This window comes from Gymnogyps californianus, chromosome 3, assembly GCF_018139145.2.
Source record: "Gymnogyps californianus isolate 813 chromosome 3, ASM1813914v2, whole genome shotgun sequence".
In the NCBI taxonomy this organism is placed as follows: Eukaryota; Metazoa; Chordata; class Aves; order Accipitriformes; family Cathartidae; genus Gymnogyps; species Gymnogyps californianus.
The window spans coordinates 27,667,902-27,685,087 of record NC_059473.1 but is presented as its reverse complement, the minus strand read 5'-3'; the positions used below and the strand labels follow the sequence as shown (position 1 = coordinate 27,685,087).

The 17,186-nt window shown below is 41.8% G+C and overlaps 1 protein-coding gene across 2 annotated transcripts; it reads left to right on the top strand.

Annotated features, from left to right (window-relative positions):
- Positions 1-2,222: 2,222 nt before the first annotated feature.
- Positions 2,223-13,532, top strand: KCNG3 (potassium voltage-gated channel modifier subfamily G member 3). Of its 2 annotated transcripts, none has more exons than XM_050894422.1 (2): positions 2,223-2,845; positions 11,914-13,532. In XM_050894422.1, exons 1-2 carry the CDS (start codon positions 2,223-2,225, stop codon positions 12,557-12,559), a joined length of 1,269 nt encoding a protein of 422 aa, XP_050750379.1. In that variant the 3' UTR covers positions 12,560-13,532. The 2 variants fall into 2 exon arrangements, with proteins under 2 accessions (XP_050750379.1, XP_050750378.1); XM_050894421.1 differs by having other exon boundaries at positions 2,223-2,878.
- The last annotated feature ends 3,654 nt before the right edge of the window (positions 13,533-17,186 follow it).

Here is a 17,186-nt window from a genome sequence, read left to right as displayed (position 1 = left end):
AAGCTCCCTGTGAGGAATGAAGGGGGTTAAAACGTATGGAGCAGGAAGCATGACAAATTGCAAAGCCAGAAGCACCTGGATAACTTTTGACATTATCACTGTCAGAGTTCTAGTCAGGTTTTGCTATTTATTTTTTGTTAACAGATATTCTAGTAATTGTTCCTGAAAGAATGAAACACAGAAGCATACACATCAAAGAAAGGTGAAGAGGTTTAAAATAGTGTTTGTTGCTCATAAAATTAACAGGCAGCCAAGATACATTAACTGAACACAGCTGCTGAAAGGAAAAACCTTTCCAGCTATGTGAAAACAGACACCAGCACGACTACACGGAGATCAAAAATGACCTTCCTGTGGAACAACACGCTGGCGTGCATACTTTACTACATTTTGTAGTTGGAGTTTGGGTGGGTTTCTTGTCATCGCAGTAAATGAACAGAGAAAAACGACTAACCGTGACCTCTAGTGGATGTACTGTATAACAACCATAGCAGAGCTTGCAGAATTCTCTCAGTGGTAACGTGGACATTTATTCGAATCTCTCTCAAAGTATTTCTTAGAAGATGACAAATAGGGTTAAAAATAGGAGCGCCTAATCGCATTCTCCTTTAAAACGACAATTTTTATGACACAATTAGATGCCTATCCATTTATTTTGATACACCTAAATGTGCCTTACAAATCTCAGCTGAGAAAGTAACATGGCAGCAACAAGAACAATAAAAACACCTCAAGCCCAACCCATAAAGACAATCTAGAGAGACGAAGAACGGGGATGGTAAAACACTGGTTTAACCTGGATGTCCTTTTACGGACACAGCGCTTGAGCGACAAATCTTTGGCAACGGTTTTGAAAGGATATACTCACCTGCCTTTTCTCCTGACAACTGGAGGCACATTCGCAACTGGAAGCACCTCACTGAAAGGGAGAGCTGTATCTTGGCTGATTTTACCCCATGATGCTCCAGATGTTAACAAGCCTAGAAAATACCTCAGCCTGGAGAATTGTGATATTAGGGTAAAAAAAAAAAAAAAAAAATTCAAAAAAATAGAAATTAAGAACTCCCTGTACATAATGCAACCAAATGAAATCAAAGCTTTAGAGAGCAGACAGGGTCGTGCCAGCTGATGAGTGCTTTAATGTTGTAGATAGGTGTAGGACACAAGAATGTAGGAAGCTGAAGGAGTACAGACATGAGGCTGAGGTGTGCAGAAGCAGGGAAGAAGGCTCTGCCTAAGGCACCTGACTCTTCCTGGTGTCCTTATGCTATGTGAGGAGGGAAAAGAGAAATGTCTCCTTATCCAGATGTGCGGAAACACACACACACACAGAGGCTCTGAAAAGAAAGCCGCGTTTTGCAGGAAAGCCCGGCCGCTGCGGCCAGCCGCTGCCCGCCGCCGCCCAGCCGTGCCCGCCGCCCCGTTAGGAAGGGCCGCGGCAAACAAATGAGACGGGAGCGACAGGCGCTGGCAGCCGGCTGCCTTGAACAAGGAGCGAGCGGTGTCGTGCTCAAACGCTTCACTTTCAGCTTTTTTTTTGGGGGGGGGGGGGGAAACGCCCCCAGAGTGTTACTTGGGTTTGGTGGACGACTTCGCCCAAGTGCCGCTTCGCGGGGCGGGCAGCGGGGCTGGCGAGGAGGGGCTCTCCCCCGCTGCAGCCGAAGCCCCTCTGCCCGGAGGGGTCCCCGAAGGGCCGGGGCCGAGCCCCGGGCGGGGGCGGCGGGAGCCCCGCGGCAGCCCCCGGCGCTGCGCTCCGCTCCGCCATGTGCGCGGGCGGGGGAGGAGGCGTGTCCCCACCCCGCCGCCGCCGCGCCGCCTCCCGTTCGCCTGCGAGCCGGCACCGGCGGAGCGGAGCGGTGCCCGGCGCGGAGCTCGCCGGCCCCGCCATGCCCGCGGCCGCGCCCCCGCCCCGGCGGGGCCCCGCGGAGGCGGCCGCCCGCCGGCGCTGAGGCGGCGGCCGCACCTGCGAGCGGCATCGCCGGGGGGGCGCGCAGCCTCCGCCGCGCCCCGTCTCCTGCGCGGCCGCTGGGGTGCCCGCGGCGGCGCCTCTCCCGCCTTCCCTCCCTCCTTCCCTCCCTCCCCGCCCGCCCGCCCCGTCGCCAAGCGGGAGCCGCCAGCGGTGCGAGCTGAGCCGGAGCCGGGGCAGCCTCCGCCGCCCGCGCTGCCCCCCGCCTCGCCGCCCTGCCCTGCCCGCCCTTCCCCTCCTCCGTCCCGCCCAAGCCATGAACTTTGGCCGCGGCCCCTCGGTGGTGTTGAACGTCGGGGGCACCCGGTACTCCTTCTCCCGGGAGGTGCTGAAGGATTTCCCGCTGCGGCGGGTGAGCCGCCTGCACGGCTGCCTCTCGGAGCAGGACGTGCTGGAGGTGTGCGACGACTACGACCGGGAGCGGAACGAGTACTTCTTCGACCGGCACTCGGAGGCCTTCGGCTTCATCATGCTGTACGTGCGGCACGGCCACCTGCGCTTCGTGCCGCACATGTGCGAGCTCTCCTTCTACAACGAGATGATCTACTGGGGGCTGGAGGGCTCCCACCTCGACTACTGCTGCCAGCGCCGCCTCGACGACCGCATGTCCGAGACGTGCACCTACTACGCGGCGGAGGAGCCGCCGGGGGAGCCGGCCGGCGGCCCCGAGGGCAAGGGCCGGCGGCCGCCGGGAGCCGAGGGCGGGAAGTGGCTGGAGAGGATGAGGAGGACTTTCGAGGAGCCCACGTCTTCCGTGGCCGCCCAGATCCTGGCCACCGTCTCCATCCTCTTCGTCATCGTGTCCATGGTGGTGCTGTGCGCCAGCACCCTGCCCGAGTGGCGGGCGCCGGAGAACCGCAGCGTGGAGGAGCAGAGCAGGTACACAGCAGAGTCAGTGAGGGAGCCCTCAGGGTAGGAGGATCCTTTATTTTCCCGCTGTCCGGTCCCCGTGTGTCCCGTCCAGTGTGTCCTGCCCCTCGTCCTGACGCTCCATAGCTGTAGCCGCCGCCGGCGGAGATCGCCGGCGCGCCTTAAAACCCCGGCCCCGAACTGGGGAGTCGGGGGGCGGAATGTAGGTGTGCCTCGGGGGAGCGGGCGCTGCTCTGCCGTTCCGGCTCCCACCGGGCTCTGCCGGGCTCCCGGTGGCTCCGAGTGCAGGGGACGGGGGTGGGAGCGGAGCCCTGCGGCGGGCAGGGCTGCCGCCCCGGGGGGCGCAGGGTGCAGCCGTGCTACGGGCAGCCCGGGGCCGGCAGGCAAGCTCGGGTCTCGGGCAGGCTGACAGCGGAGCAGGTGCCATCGGAATACGGCTCCCCTTCTCTGTCAGGGTGCCTCCGTCTGTGCAAGATCCTGGAGCTGTTCCTTCCCCCCTTTTAGGAGCCACGGGACTCCTTACCCACATAGAGAAGTTCAAACACTCGGAAAATCATATTAGGCCTTACGATTGTGGGAAAAAAAGGGAAATAGAACCCTAAAAGAAAAGAATGCAATTCCCTGCTCTTTTCCTTTGGGAAAAGCACAATCCTGTATGTACTCTGTGTGTGTTCGTACAGGTCCTTCTGCTGGAGCAGATCCAGTGCCTGTTATGGTTCTGCTCTTGTAAAAACTTGTATGTGGGAACAGCCTTACCCCCGTTCCTCTTTCCATCTCAGATTCTCTATGTGGGGAACACAGGAGATGATCAGACTGCGCATTAAGCTCTTGCAAATGCATCGTGTAAGCGCCCCAGTGTATGAATGTAATAGATGTTTACATTTCCTTAGCTAAAATGTGTATAAGCACACTAAACATTGCAAAACAGTTGCAGAAACCAAGGGGTATAAGGCTCAATCCTGAGCCTTACTAGTAAGAACAAACCCCTTTTCATCTTCTTTGTGACCTCAGCTTAGGGTTACATCGATGCAACTCTGCTGACTTCAGTATCATTGCTCGCTCTCTCTCTTCTGTTCCCTAGAGAACAGAATTGAGACCACTCTGGTAGGATTTCTCCCATAAATAAGACTGACATATAAAGAAAGAAGTAAACGTTTCTTGTATTTGCTAGCTTCTCCCTTCTTTTAAAACAGACAGGATTTTCAACAAAAAGTTTTCAGCTTCTGCTCTTCTACAGGGGCCCTACAGTGAAATCACAGCCTTGTCATGATGAAATCATCATCTTTTACCATAGAGTTAATTGGAATGTGATATATTATATCTTAGTAGCCAGATCAATTCCTTGGAAAGTATTTTCATAGTTTCCATTAGCTTAATGGAAAACTGCACCTGTATTTCTCATTGTAGATGAGCCAAAGAATTAATTGTATGAACAAAAAGAAAGCAGATACAGACTGAGAAGCTGTTGATTCCTGCTTAGATTCAGAAATGTCAAAAGTTGCTCTTACAGGTTCTTCCAAGTTAAAAAGCCTTACTTAGGCTTTGCAAAGTTATTTCAAAGGGTGGATGCTCTGGGTGATCTTTTTCTAAGGCAGCAAATTGCTCAGATACCCCCAATAGACAGGGGAAAATAGATGCAACACTACCATAGCATTAACGACATCGGCCATATCTTTGTTCACATCTTCATGGTGTGGGAGTCAACAATAATTTTTCTCTTACTGAAAGAGTTCAACTTGCAGAGGAACAAGGCATATGACGTGTAATTTTTCTTTCATTGTGCCTTTGTCTTCAAGAACACGTGTGTATTATATACACACATAATTTTACTCTTCTGAACGACTGCATATTGTATACCAAGTGTTTGAAGGATAATGTCCTAAATACTTGTACGGTACAACGTAGCCAAGCACTTCACGGGGCGGTGAAGGCTGCTTTTAAAACCAGAAGGATCTATTAATGCCAGGGTTAGTTTCTTCAGTACTGGTTGTAGTACTCCATGGAATTGCAACAAAAAAAGAGAGAGAACCATAAAAGTTGCGGCTGAACGGTTTCTAACCATCTTCTTGCAAAAGTCTGTCGCATATGAACACCGATACAGGCTGGTTCATTTCAGGTGTGACTTAACCCACGCGCTCTCACTGCACAGGAACTGGTAGCAATTTAGTGGCAAACACATGGAAAACAGATACAAATGTGTTCCTTTCTGTCCACAGCTGGTCACCTGCTGAGGTGGCCTTGTTCTCTTATGGGAGCCACTCCTTTCTTTACTGCGTATGTGCATCATGACTCAAAAGCCCGTTGTAGCTGGAAAAAAAGGTGTGAGCTACAGTTGCTTTTAAGTGAGTGATCCAGTTTAGTTACAACTACTTACACATGCCATAGGATTTGACCTAACATGCCCAGTTGTCATCTGACTTTATTTCCCTTTATTTGTTTATATTTTCTTTTCTTTTGTTTGCAGTTATTTCATTTAAAATTAGTAGGTTTTCAAAACCTAAGTAGCTAAAAGTGGCTTATTTGAAAGTCTGACCACAGAAATCACACAGGAGTGTCTGGGATTGCGTACTCTGGCAATACTGTCCATCTTAGGTGAGAACGCTCTTAAAAATCTGGCTGCTAGTTTCTGATACATTTAAAAGTTTGAAGCCACATTCTGTCTTTTGTTTATTAACCAATGTTCCTCATTGAAATAAAGAAATTCTATCTAACATGATAATACAGTAATTTAATTTTTTTTGTCAAGAGAAATTGTGACATTAATGCTGTATGCAAGTGAGTTTTGACTCACATGGCACTGTAATTACTAGTATGAAGACTTTACATTAGTCTAAAAGCATATTTTGAAAAGTTTTAGAAATGAGAATCGAATGGGCTTATCTAGAAGTCCTTAGGCTGTAGATTTTGGATGTAATCGACTATTTAGACCAGCATAAGCCACTGCTTAGAAGAGGTGAGAACTACCTCATGAAATTCAGCAACTTTGATATTTTTAGTCTCTCACATGCTTACTAATAAAACCCCCTGTCCTTCCCTCGATGTTATGTTACAGTTCAGAAAGGTGCCACATGGATAATTTCTGTGGCTGAACTGTGGTAACCGTCCCCAGACCCGCTTTGGGCAGCTCTAGTGAAAACAGCTCTAGCAGCGTGTCTCCAGCTTACCTGGACATCATCTCTAGAAGTGAGGGCGTCACTAACTCTGTAATTTACAAAATCAGCCTCTTTAATGAGGTCTGCAGTGAGGGTTACTGTGGCTGCCAGCTAATACCAGCTGTGTTTATTTTTCTCGTATGAACACCTCTTCACCAGAAGAGGAACTGAGTCCGCCAAACTTTTCTCAGAAACCATTACATTGTTATGACTTTTCATGGTGACCACACTCTCAAAGGGTGAACAGCCTACGGCTATTTCTGATCCTTTGGAGTAACACCCTTTAGAGCGCAACACAAACCTCCACAAGTAAGCCTTTTTAAGGAGAGAGGGATGGGGAATCTGACCTCTGAATTTCACAGGTCTTACAGGCACTGACAATGTAATTCCCTGATTTGCAGAGGGATTGCCTTCCCCAGGTCAGCTCTCAGGATGAGGGATGAGTTATTACATTTCTTGCATTTTAAGATTTTTGCTCTCTTCCCTGCCTTGGCACGTTTCACTTATCAGAGCTAAAGATTTGCATCAGATTTGCACAGTTTAGGAGCAGACAGCAGGGACACCTGTCCCCCCTTCTGTTGCTTCTGGCAATTTCAAGTCATCTTTGCTCTCCTCTGAACTGTGCCAACAGATGCATACTGCGAGTCTCTGATCAGGGACCCGTCCATACACTGATCATAAGCATAATCTTTTGGGGAGAGCTTCTCAAGCCTGTAATAGGAAGTCATTTGAAGCTGCTTGACTTACTGCCAGCACAGTTGCATCTGCCTGCCTTTAAACTATTTTTCTAACGCTAAATACGAGTAGCTTGTTAGCACAAGGGAGAGACTGTTGCCCCTTTTTGCACTTACTAATCATGATTAAATTTGTATTGAAAGAATCACTCAGTTATCAAGCCTACATGATTGCTGTGTTCTTAAGCAAAAGCAAATAAACACAGTAACTTCTCCAAACAGCACCTCTCAACAGATGCCAGTGGGCTTTTTTTCATCTCCGCAAAACATCAGCTTAAAAAGTTGCATTTGAATTTTAGACAGACAAAAATCATTATTCATTTATGGTGGTGGAATTTCAGAACACCCGAATGCTTGCATCCAACATCTGTTAAAAAAAAAAAAAAAAGAACTTCTTTCCTGGGTAAGACCTAACCTGAACACCACATTTTTGCTGTTAAAACAGTAGGCTGAAGGTAAAGAATGGAATTACAGACCTAAGTTAAAAACACGGACATGGATTCTTCTAATGAATTTACAAGCTTTTTGAAAAATACAGGTAACACAAAGAACAGATGTGTATCCCTGCCTGGCCACAGGAGAACCGTAATGAACTCGCCAGGGCTAGGTGCCACTCGTGTTCAAAGAATATGGAAAAGATGCAGAGGACCGCAGGGCTCGAGATGTTCATATCCAGGTATCCCCTGAGAGCTGTGAAAGGCATTTGAGTGCTGGGTCATTACAGCCTCCCACATAAGGCACCAGAGTTTAATGCATCAAGACATATTATCGCTACCAAAGCAGGGACAGAATGGAAAAAAGCCAGCAAGGTTTTTAATGCAGGGAAACTAGCTGTTCTGTGGCCCTTACTCTACAGTTTGTAGTGAGACAGAAACCCTGTTGATGATTTCAAAAGGATTAAAAAAAAGACATTTGCTGAAATGACTAGGAGTCTTCCTGAGCAGGAATTTGATAATTCTGGCTACTGCTTGGACGTTTTTCAGGTTTAATGTGCTTTACATGGAAATAGGCTTTAGCAACAATTTAACAAATCAGTGCTGACAGACTTTAATCTTTAATCCTGTCATATACTGTCTTTAATCATATCATCTGTTTTCCTCATGTGTCCTGTTGATGTGTATGTTTTAATTACAAGCTTAATAGATAACAGTGCCACTAACGAATATTTTGACTAGATTTCAACCAACTCACCAGGGGATATTCAAAGTATGCAAATCGGCATGCTGGGGCAAAGAATAATGCTAAGTTGAAATATTCTAAGACATTCACAGTATGATTTTTTTAGTAACAACAAACTAGTCTTGTTAGTGATTGAAAAAATAATTTCTGAAGTGGTTTAACTCATTGTACATAAAATATGTAATATTTTGTATATGTGTAATTCATAATGATGTATGTGTAATAATTCTGAAAGGAAGTTATCAGATGGAACAGAAAATTGAACAGTGATGGGATTACAGTAGAAATGAGGCTCACAAAGCCTTGATTTTCCATGTATGGACAAAAGACTCATTAGAGCAATCTTGAAAGACTGTTAAGTACTAAGAGGCTTAAAATTTTAGGAGAAAAGCCCTCTTTCATGTGCTTAGGTCTGGGACAATGAACAGTGAGTTTGAGCAGAAATAACCTGTAACTGAATAAAAATTAGGACTTAGTATTTTCTCTGACTATTTATAAATTTTGTGGGGAATCTTCATGGAAACACTTCATGAGTTTGTTTTTAATTTCCCTTCTCCTTTTTGAATATCAGCTATTTTAAAACTGAACTGATGGGGGGAAAAAAACAACCAAAAACTGTAATGGAAGTTATAAAATAGGTACTACATTTTACCAAATAAAGCTCATGATTTAATTATATAGTTACAGATTTTAATACAGCATTATTCCAGGAATAGGCAATAAAAGGCAGTCTGTCCTGTGAATATGCAGCAAATATTTTAAGAATTGATTACAGAAGATACGGTAACTTTAGTCTTCCGAGTGCATGCATTTTATTTGGCTTTAACTTCATACTCAGTTAAGTTCTCTTGAGGACTGTTAAATTTGCTTTCCTTACTAGATATTATTATCCATTAACAAGGTTAGCTATAAAGATAAGTCACTACAAGGAGAGGGAGAGGGAGACTTCATCTGAAAGTGGAAATGTAGTATGTATGTAGCACTCCAGATTTCCCAACAGGCCAGAGGTTTCTAGTTCTTCTCACCAAAGCACTTACTTTTATGTGATTCACCAGGACTGCTGAAATCCATCTACACAGGCAAAAAGGAGTGACAAGAGAGGAAAAATGAAAAAATGTTTCACCGGTGGCTAAGAAGTAAGGAGAGGAAAGAAAAAAATACAGGACACCCTTCTTCATTATCTTCTCCGTAGCCAGGATGCATATAATTGATGAGAAAGAAGGATAGATGTAGAATGGAGAAATGGAAGTGCAATATATAATGGAGTGGCAGTAATGCATCTCCCACTGTCTTGATCTTGCTTTGTCATTTTTGCATCAGTGATGTTCCTTAGCTCTCTTCAAGTCCGTTCCATGATAAAAGGCTTCTTCAGTCCTTCCTACTAAAGTATAACTGATTTACAGTTATCTTTTGTGCTAGGAACCGCCAGAGTAAAACAATTGATCGATCACATTTCATGGATTTTTACTTGCACAACTATTCCCCAAAGTTATACTGGACCACTGAATCAATGTTGATTCATAAAGAAGACTTCTACTGAATCACAACAATCAGGACCTAACTTCCTTAAAGCTCGACTCAGAGATAACCTGCCTAATTTGTGACAAAATGGAGGAATTGCATTTCCAACATTATCAGGGCATCAGAAGGAAATACTGAGTGAAAAAGCTTTAAATTGTATAATTACGAATTGCTTTTTCATTTAAATGCTCCATGTCATAGAATACAGGCAGCACTAGAAGAGAAATCTTATAAAATGTAATGAAAGAGTGTCTGTTGGAATTGTTGAATATTCCTGGCTGCACCTTTCTATCCAGATACAATTTTTCTTCTAGTCATTACATGAGATCTCAACTAGCCAACGTATAAGTACATTCAGACTTTATCAGTGTGCCCATTACCACGATCTTGCTGTTTGACTGATTTTACTAGGGAAACTCTTAGGTATTTCCTCATCATCTGTCAAAAGGATTTAAGAGAACTTTTTTCTTGATTTTTTTCAACATGAACCATAATCCACAGTCGTACAATAACTTTCATATGTTCTGTACATGACTTTTGTTTAGAAGACATTATGATCTGAGCATTTTTTAAAAGAAATTAAATCTGCATCTGAGGTAGTTATCACTCACTGTCATTATTAAAAGAAGCACTAGTATTTTCAAAAGCTTAATTTTTCAGAGAACACATAATTCTTAAGAGCAAGCTATTTTTTAAATTCACAGGTCTTTCCATCAAAAGGTGCTAACATGAACAAGTGTTTTATAAGCCCTTTATGAAGAAAGGCCACTTGCTTACAGAACTTTGTTATTCATGAAACAAGAAAAACAAGGTCTGATTTTATGTGAATAACTATTTCTTTAAGGAATTAATTTATGTTCATTTAAATTTGCTGTGGCTGGAATTACAGTGTACCTTATGACTTTACATCAACTGACTGTTACTGTTTCCTCCACTTTTTAGTGTAAAACTAAAGTGAATGAATGAATAAAATGAAATTAACAAAAAATAAATAAAGCTTTAGTGTATGAAACTTTTATGAAAGTTAGTTTATAGAGTCTATTAGTATAATTACAGCAGTTACAGAAGAATATTGTCTTTTTAACAGGCCATTGTCTTAATAATAACAATAGATTTCAGAACTGGTAAAAAATTATGCAAATGTGTTAGGGAAGCAAAATTTTAGGTTTGAAATGACAGTTGGATTATTACTTGCAAATCATTACATTTCTACAGACACTACCTTGTTAGGGTCCCTGCAGCAGCAAAAAAGCTCTGGTTGTATGTGGTATTTTCAAATCCCCAGTCTCACATCTGTTTGGTTTCAGACCTGTTGGTATGAGAAGGCATTGGTGATCGGCTTCTTCTGTGCTCAAACTGTTGGTGAAAAAAGATAAACACAGGAAAGAGGGAAAGATTAGCTCCCATTCCCTCCTGTATTACACAAGTGAGCACAGTCTGAATTCTTAAGAAAAGGGTTATTTTCAGATGGGAGATTTGAGACTACATGCACAACAGTTATTAAATAATCTTAGAACAACATTTTTGTCTTCTGTTTCTACCTTCCACTGGTTTCAAGCTGAGATATTCTCAAGTCTCATTCACTGCTGGGACTTGAAAATATTTAAGGACATACTGAAATCACCTTCCAGGCTTTCTTTTCTTAAGGCCATCATTTGTATTTAGCAAGATGATGATCTTGCCTATTGCTTCGGTTACCTTGACATTTTTGCTGCAACGCAGTTTAGGTGGAGTTACATTTAAAACAAAAGAAAAAATTCAGTAATGCAGAGCATGGTGGTAAATGGGAGGACACAAGCTTATTAGTTTGTGTACCCAATGATGAAGAATAAAATACTATCTGTATTTAGTGGCAATACCTATAAAGTTCTGAATATAGTTCTAGGTAAGCCCCTGTTTGGGATGCAAATCAGACAGACTGGTTTAGGTTGATTCCTGAAGAGCCAATTTGCATGAATTATCCAAAGCAAAAGCTGATTTCTGCCTACTCCATCTTCACTTCCATTTTAGTTTAGCAGTCTGGTTCTATACATTGCTGTTCATAACCAGCCCTTTCACTGATCCACAGTCCTTGGCATTCCCAAGTGGATCAGGCCTCACAGATTTAAAACAAACAAAATCCCCCAAAACCCAACCAACAACAACAAAAAAAAGGTGTTCTAGATAACATTACACATTGGCATCGGTGGCATACCATTTCCTGTAGGGTTCCAGTTTTCGTAGGCATCTTTGCCCAGTATTAGGACCAGTAGCAATCTATAAGAAAATGATCAGTGAGTGAGTTCTTAGCAATGATCAGTTTATACTCCTCACTAGATCCTCAAGTTAATTGCTGAAATCTGGTGCTACATGCATAGGATAAAATAGTGTGGCTTTCTGTTTGTCGTTTGTGAAGGTCTGAGTGTCAATTTGGTAATATCTGTGAACAAACCAAACATCCACTAAAGCTTCTGCACAGAACATAAATACTGTACTTTGTTTCTTTTGACAGGATAATTGAAGCTATCTGCATAGGCTGGTTCACTGCAGAGTGCATTGTGAGGTTCATCGTCTCCAAAAACAAGTGTGAGTTTGTCAGAAGACCTCTCAACATCATTGATTTACTGGCAATTACTCCTTACTACATCTCTGTTCTAATGACAGTTTTCACAGGGGAAAATTCGCAGCTTCAGAGGGCTGGAGTCACCCTGAGGGTCTTAAGAATGATGAGGATTTTTTGGGTGATTAAACTGGCTCGTCATTTCATTGGCCTTCAAACACTTGGTCTGACTCTGAAGCGTTGTTACAGAGAGATGGTGATGCTACTTGTCTTTATCTGTGTTGCTATGGCAATTTTCAGTGCACTTTCCCAGCTTCTTGAAAATGGGCTGGACTTGGGAACCAAGAATAAGGATTATGCCAGCATTCCTGCTGCTTGTTGGTGGGTGATCATCTCAATGACCACGGTTGGTTATGGTGACATGTGTCCCATCACTGTACCAGGAAGGATTCTTGGAGGAATTTGTGTGGTTAGTGGCATCGTTTTATTAGCCTTGCCGATCACTTTCATTTATCACAGCTTTGTGCAATGTTACCATGAGCTCAAGTTCCGATCCGCTAGGTACAGTAGAAGCCTCTCTGCTGAATTCTTAAATTGACCAAACTTGCATTCTGTTGTAGTTACTTGCTAAGCTTTGTCTTAGAAGAGAATGGTGGAAGGTCCCTTCGCGTGTCCTCCTTGACTGGATGGTCCTATGGAACAACATTCTCGCCAGCCTGGAGAAAGCCCGTCACCATTCAGACAGGAAGGATGGCCATCTGCCTTGGGCACCTTGCAGGGAGAGGGAGCGATGTTTCAAATTTGAGAGAACAAAATTAACAAAAGAGGATTCAGAAGTCCTCAACCAGACCAGTTTGGTCTTCAGTTTGCCTTTCCACACAAAACCAGAACAAAAAATGGGCTTAACGCTGAGATATGTCATTCCCATAATTACATCCTATACCATTCTAAGCAACGTGTAGCAGAAGTTTTTCAAAGATTTCAGTATCTGAATGCTCCATAGAGGCATCGATAACTTCTTGCCTGAAGTATCTCCACTTTTAACTCAGATAACAGAATTAGATACTGAAGGAGAATCACTGCTACTTTTGAGCTTCGCAACAGAGTAGAGCTGGTTCTGTAACTCAGGAAAGATGAAGAATATAGGTCTGTAGGGCAAAAATCTTGAGGCCTGATTCTGATCTTTGATGAAGCACACAAATCTTCTGTAAAACCAGTGAAGTCAGTGGCATTGCTCTGAATTTGATAATTCAAAGAAGTGCAAGAAGTGCGCCTCTGAATGTTGTAGCAAGGACTTCCTCAGCCACAATTAATTTCTTCTCTGGAACCAAATTGTTAGTAGAAACAAGTGTTGTACTTTATAAAGATCAGCATAAAAAAATCAGGCATTGATAAATATATTTTCTGGTAGCTTAGTGGGGGAGCTATCGCAATTTTACATACATTCAGTTCAACTCCATCCACCTGAAGTTACATACTCATAAGCATAGATTTTTTTCCTCCCATTTAATTAAGCATATATATCATAGTGAAAGTTCTCTAAGACAAATTATAAGATTCCATCACTTGAAACAGTCTGGAGAAAGCACTGGAAAACAAGAGTAGCTGCTCCCTGTCAGATGAGACTCTTCATCGTCTTTAAATTCTGCAATCCTTACTGAAGGATACACTTTAATGGAAGTTTTAAAAACAACTGTAAAAAGCCCAGAGCATACCAAAGAGAGTAAAATATAGAAGTGTGAGCTGCACTTGGCAAAATGGTATATTCTCCAATGTAACTAGAACATTAAAATGAATCAAGTTAGGTTCTGAAATATTGTTCACTACATTTCTTGTGTAGTACTGCTTAATAGAATCATTCAGTATAATTCTGAAAGGCTGCTACGTAGAAATGTGCAGTTAGATACTAAAACACATTAAGGTACAGCTTTACAAATTTGGGTACCAGTAAATATCAACAGGGAGCTTTCTTATTAACATGGAAGTTCAGAGTCATCAGCATAGTTGAATTTGGTGTGCTTGCCTGAAAATACTGCATTTACTATTACTGTGCTGTAGAAGCATCTTTTATATATATATTTGTTAAAAGCTTTAGAAGTAAAATGAGTACCACCTAGGCAACACATCTCTGGAATTGCTCACTCAAATAAAAGTACCACATTGGTCAGTAACCAGTACATTGAAGGCTCTACCCTGAGACCTGAAAAATTCATTATCATTTTAAGTGGTCTTAGTCTTAAGTAGTCTTAAAGAATTACATTGCAAACACAATTTTTCTGAAGACCTGAAAAGAATTTTAGTAGCCTTCTTACACACAAGCTTGACTTTTCCTTCAATAGTTCTTCAAGACTATGTTATTAAGTAACGTTACAGCCATACCTCTGTTTCTTGCCACTGCTGCGTTCTGGTGTTCAGAAGGTCAGCTCTGTAGTTCCCTGTACTACTATATTTATGCCTTTTATATCAGAATCATGGCGTTCAGAAACCAGCTCCAGCATTCCACAGAGAGGTGAATATGAGATAAGCAAAAATTTCTTTCTTAGGTGAGATTCACAGCTGATGTTAGTTAGGCAAGTTGTGACTTCAGAGACACTTAGATGTTTTACACCAGCGGAGATGCTGGCTCTGTACTCCTGCATGTGTACCTATATATATCCTGCATATATTATATATTACAGTCAGTCGAAATGTTTTTTTTTCTCCTCACAAAAAATTTCCTCCTTGACAAAACTGAAATTTCAGACTTTAATCCAAACACAGCTGTTGAAGAAAATGCCATTTTCCTCTTCTAATGAAAAGTTTATTTTGACAGTATCAAAGCCATTTTCAAGGAGAAAATCGCTATTTTTTTGTATTCCGGTCCAATTTTTTTTTCCATTAAAAACAGGTTAAAAAAACCCACATAAGAACTTAGCCTTACAGATTTTCGTATGCTGTTTTTAATGCTTGGGAAAAATACCGTTTTTCATAAAACTCTTTCTTAAAACTTACTCTTTTGTCCATGTATTGTATTTAACCAAACCAATACTCTGAGATACAACCCTCCTCCCACAAAACGCCCAAACCATCATCACGATGACAATAGTTTGAAATCCATACAGAATGTGAATCCATACTTTAAAATACGTTGCAATCTTGATTTCAAGACAAAATAAAATGCATTTCAGCACTACCTATAAATCTAATCTTTAGATGCCCGTACAAAGGAAAAAATATAAATTAAAGCACATAATAATTTGTGAATACCAATTTGCACCATGAATCATTTTGTATAAGCAATTAAGGACAGGAAGTTTTCAAAGATCCAGGCTATATGTGGTTTACAAACAAAATGTCTGATCCTTTATGAAGTGTTTTCGAGCTAAAGAATCCTTTCCCAGTGTAAAAAGATTATCTAATGAAAATAATCGTGTAAAGGAGTAAGTCTGTGGAGATTATCTTAAGTTGTACTTTTTTTTTTTTAACAGCTTATGTTCACTTTTTATATGGCAAAATGACCTAATTTTTTAATTTGAGTTATAATAAAATATTTTGAAACTGCTCTATATAAGCCCACTAAGGAGAGATACTGGGGTGGGGGTTTTGCTTTTTTATTGTTGTACCGTTATCAGTGTGTAGACTTTAGTTTCCTTAGAAACCAAGTTGAAGTAACGTGATCTCAACAGTAGCCTTAAAACAGAATTTTATAGTAAGTAAATAGGGTTCCTGACTTCTAGTAATATATGTCATCTTATTTTCAGTGGACCAGTGTTATTTTAGTGACACTTTAAAAAACCTGAATTATATGTGTAGTCAAAAATAAGCATACTTTTAAACAGATGAAACTGTTTTACTAAAAGTTTACTTGAGACCATGTTTTATGCAGACATGGGGTGCAGCACTCTATTTTGAAATACAGCATTTCGAAGCCAAGTGAAGACAAGCTGGCTCATTTCTAATCGTTGCCAGTTTGAACCCTATACAAAAAAATACTTCATGGGCAGTACCTCTTTCAATATCTGAAACATTCACAGTTGGAACAAATTAGATGAAACACAAATATAATAAAACTGGGGATAACTGAAGACAGCTTATATAATTGTGATCCAGCCTTTTTGTTCATCTAAAACTAAAACCAATGCCAATGAGTTTTGAACTGCCATTGTATGTTTTGATGACAACAAAGGTTAATCATATGTTATATACTAGGTTCAATCCTTAGGACTGACCTAGTGGGAACTATATATTGGCTGCAATCCTTCCAGGTACTGCGTGCCACTTGAAAGCATTTGATCATTAATGAAATCATTGGAATGGAAAGCTGTCTAGGGTACGTTTTCCTTCTACAGTTCTACATGAAGCACGATCCCAAAAATCACAAAGAATGGAGGATTATCACTTCCCTTGATATAAGAGTTGGAAACTATACTGTCTTGATGAATACCCACCAAAAAAAAAAAAAAAGATTAATTTGATTGACTGATGATTTTAAACAGTTTTATCAGCATAGGGATCAGCCATTTAAATATGTGATATTCATTCTTACTGTACAAGGGCTTATCCTGGTGTACCTAGCAGCAAGTTTGAGGAAGATAAAAATCCTGTTAATGTAAGATTCATATCTTGGTACCCATGTATTTAAAGGAAAAGGTACTGGGTTTTCATATCGTGTATGCCATTTGTGCCCATAAAGGAAGTGGTCTTCAGTTTTTGTAGCGTTCAACCCTCATGTTTCCAAAATAAAACTGAAGTCCTTATGGGTTCAAAACACTTGTCTCTTCCCCTCTGGGTAACAACTACAAAAATCTTACCGGAGCTGAAGGTCTGCCAGGAAGTGGTCACACGCACACACCAGCCAGCTAAATCCAGCAGCCAAACCAGCCAGTTTCCTGGGAACCAGCACAACGAACAAGGTCTGCTGTGCTCTGAATTTTCTCTCACCTAAGACGTTCAGGATAAAACTACTGATTACAGTTTGATCATTGGAAGTACCTTGAAAATTTTAGAATTATCCTTTCAAATGAGCTTCTAAGGAGACATTTCCTGGACAATTAAATAAGCTATGCATAGCAAAAAAGATTATATTGCTTTATAAAAAATTTTTCACTATGATTTTTAAAAAAGGAAATTGACTCTCATTTTCTGTCATTTGTTTGTAAAAGCAAATATGCAGGTCAGTATACATGATGCTAGCTAAACTTGCTATATAAAACAGATCCCCATTTAAAATAAGTACACTTAATGAG

Coding starts and splice junctions, on each gene's coding strand:
- KCNG3 (XM_050894421.1), top strand. CDS start 2,223: ATGAACTTTGGCCGCGGCCCCTCGGTGGTGTTGAACGTCGGGGGCACC. Junction 2,879..11,913: donor TCAGTGAGGGAGCCCTCAGG/GTAGGAGGATCC, acceptor TTCTTTTGACAG/GATAATTGAAGCTATCTGCA.